Genomic DNA, 9,234 nt, shown 5'->3' with positions numbered 1-9,234 from the left:
ATTGAAGCAAATATATCTTCGCTCCAGAGAGTCTTCAGGCAAAAAAAAAGAAATAAAAAAAAAATAGGAAAACAAAAATAGCCGGTAATTGAGGCGAAGATTTGTTCGGTTGCTGCATGTCATCTTCAATTAATTGAATTAATATTTAATAAACGGAAATATAAAATCCATGTAATTTTGGTCTTCACATAAACGGGTAAGTGTCTTTACATGGTAGTCAAGCGGTCTTCTCATGGGTGGGTAGGGGGGTTTTACATGAGGTTTTTATTAGAATGAATTGAAGCAAATATATCTTCGCTCCAGAGAGTCTCCAGGCAAAAAAAAAAAATAAAAAAAAAATATGAAAAAAAACCTAGCCGGTAATTGAGGCGAAGATTTGTTCGGTTGCTGCATGTCATCTTCAATTAATTGAATTAATATTTAATAAACGGAAATATAAAATCCATGTAATTTTGGTCTTCACATAGACGGGTAAGTGTCTTTACATGGTAGTCAAGCGGTCTTCTCATGGGTGGGTAGGTGGGTTTTACATGAGGTTTTTATTAGAATGAATTGAAGCAAATATATCTTCGCTCCAGAGAGTCTCCAGGCAAAAAAAAAAAATAAAAAAAAAATATGAAAAAAAACCTAGCCGGTAATTGAGGCGAAGATTTGTTCGGTTGCTGCATGTCATCTTCAATTAATTGAATTAATATTTAATAAACGGAAATATAAAATCCATGTAATTTTGGTCTTCACATAGACGGGTAAGTGTCTTTACATGGTAGTCAAGGGGTCTTCTCATGGGTGGGTAGGTGGGTTTTACATGAGGTTTTTATTAGAATGAATTGAAGCAAATATATCTTCGCTCCAGAGAGTCTCGAGGCAAAAAAAATGAAATAAAAAAAATAAAAAAAAAATCCAAGAAAAAATAAAAGATTGAATTACTTGAAGCGAATATTATATCGCTGCCTGTGTTATTTAATAAATTAAATTAATATTTAAAAAACGTAAATATAATATGACTGTCAATTCGGTCTTTACATGGACGTCTAAGTGTATTTTCATGAACGGCAGGCGTTCTTCTCATGGGTGGGTGTGGGGGGTTTACATGAGGGTCATTTAAAAGGGCGTGTAGATCTTCGCTCCAATCGCATCTCACCCTTCCCTGGGACACGTTGCCCGGAGCGAAGATATCTTATCTGGGTATTATCTGAATATTATATTATTTCCTGGCGTTAACGGGCGCTTCCGTTAACGGCGTCTTGTGTGAACCCGGGCCTAAACCCGGATTCCGGATTCTCCCTCCCTCCGTCTCCTGCCCAGATTTATTTATTATTAAATTAATAATGCTGCAATCTGATTGGTGCGCCACAGGGGAACACGGCAATCGGTAGCAGAAGATCTGAACTGAAAACTCTAAACCATCATTCACTTCTTTCTCCCTTTATTTTAGAAATACAAAACATATTCATCGACATACAGACAGTATAATCTATAAGATTTATGCAAGATCGACTCATCAATATAGAAAGAGAAGAACTTAAGGTTGCAATTCAACGCATATATATATAAATTGTTTTCTTTGTTTCCTCGTTAAAATCCCCATTCAGCTTGAAGAAGATGAAGAGGAAGAATTGGTAATCAGACTGAGAATATGTTCATGGCGTTCGAAATCAATAGGGCTCTGTTTGGTTCCGGGCACCTCATACAAGGCGCAACTCGTATGAGCGCTGTATTCACAGTCTTCACAATAGTAAACCCAAGAAAACCCATTCCTCACTCCCTCACACGCGTCGCAGATGAATTCGGTCTCATCCTCTGGCGCAACAACATTCGTTAGCGTCAGAGGATGCACATGACAATCATTACTCACCTTCTTCGGCAAAAGCGCGCACGAGAAATCCACCGCGAATCCGCACAATTCACAGATGAAATGAGCACCATCTGGTTCGAACCCACATACGTAACACCATACCCGATTACTTGAGCTTCTTTGCCGGAGCTGAAGAGGGTGATCGTGAACCTCGCTCTTCAGGTTAGTCGAAATTGATGCGCAGATAGCGTGGATGTTGATGTAGCACAATTTGCAATTGTACACGAAGGAGTAGGAGAATAGAAGGTTATTGCAGGCGATACATGGGTGTCGATTATCCGGTGCTCTTTTGAGGAGGGATAGAGGATGGTTGGAGTGAAGTGGGTGCCGGATTTCTGTAGGAAGATCACCGCACCATTTGTGAAGACCCCAGAAGTTGCATTTATTATCGCTGCAAGTGTAGGCTATGTCAGCCTTTATTCTGTCAAGACATCCGAAACATCTTGCTTTTAATCTATCATGCTTATTATAACTAAGGATTAGAGGATGTTGATGACTGAAATGATTAATTTCAATTTCTCCTTTCCCAGATACCATTTCCGCATCTCCATCTTCAATTGGTATATCAATCCAACTCACGCGGTTTCTCATGTCATCATCGGAATCCACAAACCCATCTTTAATTATACCTTTAACAGGTTTCAATCTCTTTTCTTTTTTCGCTTCCGCCGATGGGAAATCATTGGATTTGTAGCATAATCTGATGTGAGGCTTCGGAGCATAGGTGAGGCAACCCAAATGAGCCATATACTGACATTCAGATTCATCGCAGAAATATACACAACCTTTAGGATTTACAGATGTTTCACAGACAATATCGCAATAAAACTCCCCTGATCCATCGTCCACGGAGGAGACAGAGGTGAGAGTAAACGGGTGACGATGGCGATCAGTGGTTACAGTAACAGGATAAGAAGCACACTCAACGTGTATAATAAAATGACAACCCAAACAAGCTAGATTAAACCCATAACCGGATTCCCCACAAATGTAACAGAGGAAAGAAGACGATTGATTGGGTGGGGAGGCGAAGCAGGAAAGAGGGTGCTTGTGAATCTGGAGGTTAAACTCACGGGGGCGTGAGGCGCAGGGAAGGTGGAGAGTGAAATTACAAGGGGAGCAACGGTAAGCGAGTCGAGAGCAAGAAAGATTACAGTGATTGCAGATGGAGGTTTGGTTAGATCTAATGATTTGGAGAGAAAGAGGATGGGTTGGATGAAGTGGGTGGAGAGATTCAAGGGGGAAGAAGAGGCAGGAGATGTGGAGAAAGAAATCACAATCTGGACAGCGGTAATTGTATCCATTTACAGATTCAGAGCACACAAAACAGTTACCGGCGGTGCTTCGAGTGATAGATCGGAGCTGAAGGGGATGATCGTGCCATATGTAGTCGACAGACATGTTCTTTCTCTTTCTATGCTGACTTTCTTCAAGGGTTAGGGACTTTTTGACTGTATAATTTGATAATGGAAGTTGCTTAAATTTTAGACTAGGTCCAATATTTTTTTTTATTAGTTTACAAAATAGGAAAATTCTTTTCTTCAATTACTCATTCAAACTCATTCAATTGAATGCGGATTCTTATTCTTGGTCGTTCTTATATGGAAGGAAGTAAAGAAGATCCTATATATTTTATATCCTATTTTTATTTTTGTTAGGTTGAATTTGCAATTTTAAATTAAGTTGCAAACTAAAGCTAATCATTCAGTACCAACTCAAATCGTGTTGAGAAATTAGATGAAAGAAAATATAAAGATTAATGGGTAAAGAATAATAAAACAAAGATATAACGAGATTCGATAAAAAATGCATATATCTTTGGGATATATCTTTGGGGAGTCGTCTATTTTATTGATTTTCTATGGAATAATAATTTAAGTGTACTTTAAAAATAAAATAAAAATAAAAATTAATACCCATAAGCTCAATAAAAGCGTATAATCCATAAACTTTAATCAAATATGAGCTCAAAACTCAACAATCTCCACATTGAGCGAATATCGCGCTTATTGAGATGTAATGAATAAATTACAAATTCTATAATCTCTACATTGACCAATTTCACGTCCCTTAGGAAATACCCGAGTCGTACCCATCAATCTCCACATTGACAAAAGTCAAGCCATCAAGAAATAAGTGGGTTTAACACTTTAATCTTTGTCTTTGTTCGAGCCATTCATGAGATAATTTTTTGTGTAGGAATTTTCTTTAGTCCTAAATTTATGATTCCAAACAAATACATATATTAGATTTCCTTTCTTTCATACTTTAATCTATAATCTTATAGATCGATAATATCTAACATAGATGAATCACAATCCTAATACATAAATTTCTCTATGTCCATAAGTTGATTAAACAAGCGGAAGCGTACCTGAATTCATGATGAAGATCTTTGAGTTTGGGTTTGCTCTTCCGATTCTACAAGCGGTTTCTCCCTTCTTCTCTCTTACGATGGAGGTTAATGAGAAAATGAAAACTGGCTACTTGTGAATCGGGGAACCACAACCCTTTTATATTTATTTATTTATTTATTATTTAACCATCATAAATAATAAATAAATTGACGGTTTCTAGACATAATAAATCGTACCATACTAATAACCAAACATGACTTAGCCCAATAACCAAAATACTTTAGTGGATCACTTTATCAATTGGGTTCTGAATAGACAATAGCCCAAACACATTATTTATATATATTAGTCCAATAAATCTAACAATCTCCCACTTGGACAATATATATAATTACATGTGTTCATCTTTATGCGCAAATAATGTGGCTACCATAATTTAAAGTCACTCCAAATCAATCTCGTCCATTAATCATATCAACATTGAACCAAAGCGGTTTAATTACATTAGTTCGTAATTCAACCCATCAATGATCACGAATATCAATATAATTAAATGACATAGATCATAGTACGGATGTGTAGCATAGAAATGACATCCAGTGTGATCCATCATGTCAACTTCTAACTGGTCCCTAATGAGATCAAAATTTTCTATAAACAGAGTGTAACAAAATTCTTTATTATCCATAAACTGCAGTAATCAATAAGTCTTTATAACATACATATATATAGAAACAAACTCCCACTAAATCTGAATATCTTCAAATAACATAACACTCATTTGAGCAGTATGCTCCAAAAAGACCTTGGGTGGTAATCCCTTAGTTAGCGGATCCGCAATCATAGAGTTTGTACCAATATGTTCTATATATAAATGACCACTCTGAACTCTTTCTTTAACAACTAGGAACTTGATGTCAATGTGCTTTGACTTAGTTGAACTCCTATTGTTGTTCGAATACATGACTGCTGATTTATTGTCACAGAATAACTTTAGTGGTCTTTCAATTCCTTTCACAATCTTTAGCCCAGTGACAAAATTCCACAGCCACATTCCATGATTGGATGCTTCATGACATGCTATAAATTCAGCGGCCATAGTGGAAGAAGCAATGAGTGTTTGTTTAACACTTTTCTATGAGATTGCTCCTCCAGCAAGCATGAAGATATAACCTGAAGTGGATCTCTGACTGTCTTGGCATCCAGCAAAATCCGAATCTGAATATCCAACGATCTCCAGTTGGTCCGATTTCTTATATGTGAGCATGTAGTCTTTAGTTCTTTTCAAATAACGCATAACCCGCTTGACTGCTACCCAGTGATCCATACCAGGGTTACTCAGATATCTGCCTAACATTCCGACAATGTATGCCAAATCTGGTCGAGTACAGACTTGTGCATACATTAAACTTCCTACTGCAAATGCATAAGGAATTTTCTGCATTTCTTTAACTTCAAGATCATTCTTAGGACATTGTTGAAGACAAAATTTGTCTCCTTTAACAACGAGGGTGTTTCCTGATTTACAATCCTGCATGCCATATCTCTTTAGTACATTTTCAATGTAACTCTTTTGTGACAATCCAAGTATACCTCGAGAACGATCTCGATGTATCTGAATTCCTAATACAAAAGAGGCATCACCAAGATCTTTCATTTCAAACTTAGTTGAAAGAAATCTTTTAGTTTCATGCAGTAAGCCTGTATCATTGCTAGCGAGCAATATATCATCAACATATAAAATCAGAAAAATATGTCTGCTCCCACTGAATTTGTGGTATACACAATCATCAATTAAATTACTCTCAAAACCAAACGAGATAATAATTTCATGAAATTTGTGATACCATTGACGAGAAGCTTGCTTGAGACCATATATGGATTTCTTTAGTTTACAAACCATTTTGTTTGGATCTCCCACCACAAAATTTTCTGGTTGGTTCATAAAAATTGTTTCATCAATGTTTCCATTTAGAAACGCAGTCTTAACATCCATTTGGTGTAACTCAAGATCAAAATGCGCCACTAATGTCATGATCGTCCTAAAAGAGTCCTTTGTCGAAACAGGGGAAAAGGTTTCTGTAAAATCAATACCTTCCCTCTGAGTGAAACCCTTTGCAACAAGACGTGCCTTATATCTTTCTACATCACCCTTTGAATCCTTTTTGGTTTTAAATATCCATTTACAACCAATAGGTTTCGCACCTTCAGGTAATGAGACTAGATCCCAAACGTCATTGTCTTCCATAGACTTAATTTCTTCATTCATGGCAATAATCCATTTATGAGAATTAGAATTATGCATTGCTTGATGTAAGTTGATAGGATCATCTTCCATCATTTCAACGCTATCCTCATGTTCTTGGAGAAATACAATATAGTCATCCGAAATAGCATTTCTCCTTTCTCTCGTGGATCTCCGTAATGGCATTTGTTCTTGAGGTTGTTGAGTTTGTTCTTCAGGAATGTTTACCTCATTTTCAATGGGAAGATTTGTATTATTGTCTTGAAGTTCTGGAATTGCTTCTTGATTAATATCATAAATAAATTCATGATTATCATCAGTAGCAATTATAGGAATTTGAACAAATTCCTCTTCAAATACAAATTCCTTAGTATTTCTCCCCTCAAACTCAATATCCTCAAAGAACACTGCATTTCCCGTCTCAAAAATAGTTCTGTTCGTGGGAACAAAAAACTTATAACCCCTTGATTTCTCAGAATATCCAATAAAGTAACAACTAACTGTTTTGGAGTCCAATTTCTTTTCATGAGGCTTATAAGGCCTTGCTTCTGCTGGACATCCCCAAATATGAAAATGCTTTAGGACTGGCTTTTTACCGGTCCAAAGCTCATAAGGAGTTTTAGTTGTTGCTTTAGTTGGAACTCTATTGAGAATATATGCTGCAGTCTTTATTGCTTCTCCCCAGAGAGATTCCGGTAAAGTAGAATGAGAAATCATGCTTCTTACCATATCTTTAAGAGTTCTGTTTCGTCTCTCAGATACACCATTCATGCGAGGAGAACCTGGCATAGTGTATTGAGGTACAATTCCACATTCCTCTAGGAATTTAGCAAATGGTCCTGGACGTTGTTCTCCTGATCCATCATATCGACCATAGTATTCACCACCACGGTCAGATCTGATAGCTTTAATTCTTTTACCAAGCTGATTTTCTACTTCAGCTTTGTATGCCTTAAACACGTCCAATGCTTGGGACTTCTCACTAATGAGATAAAGGTAGCCATATCTTGAATAATCATCTATGAACAAAATAAAATATCGTTGACCATTCCAAGAAGCCGTAGGGAATGGCCCACAAATATCAGTATGAATGAGTTCTAAGACGTCTGTAGTTCTGTTGGCACCCAATTTCCTTACGTTTGTTTGCTTTCCCTTAATACATCCAATACAAACCTCAAAATTGGAAAAATCAAGAGAATCAAGAATTCCATCATTTACAAGCCTTTCAATTCTGTGTTTAGATATATGACCTAAACGCTTGTGCCAAATTGATGCAGAATTTTCAGTTGTTAATTTTCTTTTAGTACCGCGATTACTTGTATGCAAAGTTTCATTATATGAGGCAATTGTATCAAGTAAATATAGATTATCATAAACTGACAAAGAACCATTTGCAATAATATTTGAATTTAAAGAAAGACTAAACTGACCATTTCCAAATGAACAATAATAGCCAAATTTGTCCAAAACAGAAATAGAAACCAAATTCCGTCTAAAAGACGGTACAACAAAAGTGTCTTTCAAATCCAAATAAAAACCAGTTCTTAATAATAATCTAAAATTCCCAATAGCCTCAACTTCAACTGATTTGCCATTGCCCACAAAAATGAATCTTTCATCATCACTTGGCTTTCGGCAGCTCAGGGAACCCTGCATAGAAACACTAATGTGAGTAGTAGCACCGGAATCTACCCACCAAGTGTGACTCGGTACTGAAGTTAAATTAACCTCAGAGCAAACTAAAGTAAGAGATTCACCTTTCTTTGCACGCCATGCGTGATATTTAGTGCAGTCCCTCTTCAAGTGTGTGGATTGCCGACAAAAGAAACAACTAAATTCCTCATTTTCTTTAGTTTGTTGTTTCTTTTGCACGGGACCACCTGCAGCTTCTTTAGGGTTCTTCCTTTTATTCTTTTTATCTCTGAATATACTTCCTAAAGCCAAATGAGCACTTTCAGTCTGATCTTGCTTCAATCTCTCTTCTTCTTGCACACAATATTAAATTAACTCATTAAGAGTCCATTTCTCCTTCTGACAGTTATAACTGACCTTAAACTGATTAAATTGTGCAGGAAGAGAGATCAAAACCAAATGCACGAGCAATTCATCAGAAAGCTCTAACTTTAGTGCTTTTAGTTTTGAAGCAAGGTGAGACATTTCCATTATGTACTCCCTTATGTTTCCTTTTCCCTTATACTTCATTGAGGTCAAACTCGCAAGAAGCGTGCTTGTTTCAGCCTTATCGTTTTTTGCAAAACGTTTCTCAATTTCCTCAATGAATTCCTTAGCATTAGTGACTTCAGAGATATCACCCCTAAACGTTTCTGAAATTCCTCGCTTAATGATCATTAGACACATGCGATTTGATCTTTCCCATTTTTCAAGGTCCTGTTTTTCAACAAGGGAACCTTGATCCGTAATAATGGGTCGATCAATCCTAAGCGCAAGGTCTAGATCCAAACACCCGAGGATAATCAAAACATTATCCTTCCAATCCTTAAAGTTATTTCCATTCAGTATAGGAATAGAATTGACATTGGCAGATATTGTAGATGCGGAAACATTAACTGAAATTAAACAAAAAATACTATGAACACATTTTTCACATCTTGATTAATAAATTCACATTGAGATTTTTCCATCAACAAAAAAAAAAATATCTAGCACAACATTAATATTTAGTCTTTGGACAGAAATATTAACTTGTAAGTGATATTTTGTGCAATGATCAAATACTGACAATAAATCCTGTCAAACAATGATTCTATCTTTGGATT

At 36.3% G+C, this 9,234-nt stretch overlaps 1 protein-coding gene across 1 annotated transcript; it reads right to left on the bottom strand.

Moving 5' to 3' along the window:
- Positions 1-1,437: 1,437 nt before the first annotated feature.
- LOC124917212 lies at positions 1,438-3,299 on the bottom strand. The gene has a single exon (XM_047457685.1). The coding sequence runs from the start codon at positions 3,254-3,256 to the stop codon at positions 1,589-1,591; it is 1,668 nt and encodes a 555-aa protein (XP_047313641.1). The 5' UTR covers positions 3,257-3,299; the 3' UTR covers positions 1,438-1,588.
- Positions 3,300-9,234: the final 5,935 nt, after the last annotated feature.

This window comes from Impatiens glandulifera, unplaced genomic scaffold (genome assembly GCF_907164915.1).
Source record: "Impatiens glandulifera unplaced genomic scaffold, dImpGla2.1, whole genome shotgun sequence".
NCBI lineage: Eukaryota > Viridiplantae > Streptophyta > Magnoliopsida > Ericales > Balsaminaceae > Impatiens > Impatiens glandulifera.
The sequence above is the reverse complement of the archived record's forward strand: the minus strand, read 5'-3'. Positions and strand labels throughout refer to the sequence as shown.

Bases quoted from the DNA above. Each gene is read 5' to 3' on its own strand.
- LOC124917212 (XM_047457685.1), bottom strand. From the start codon at position 3,256: ATGTCTGTCGACTACATATGGCACGATCATCCCCTTCAGCTCCGATCT.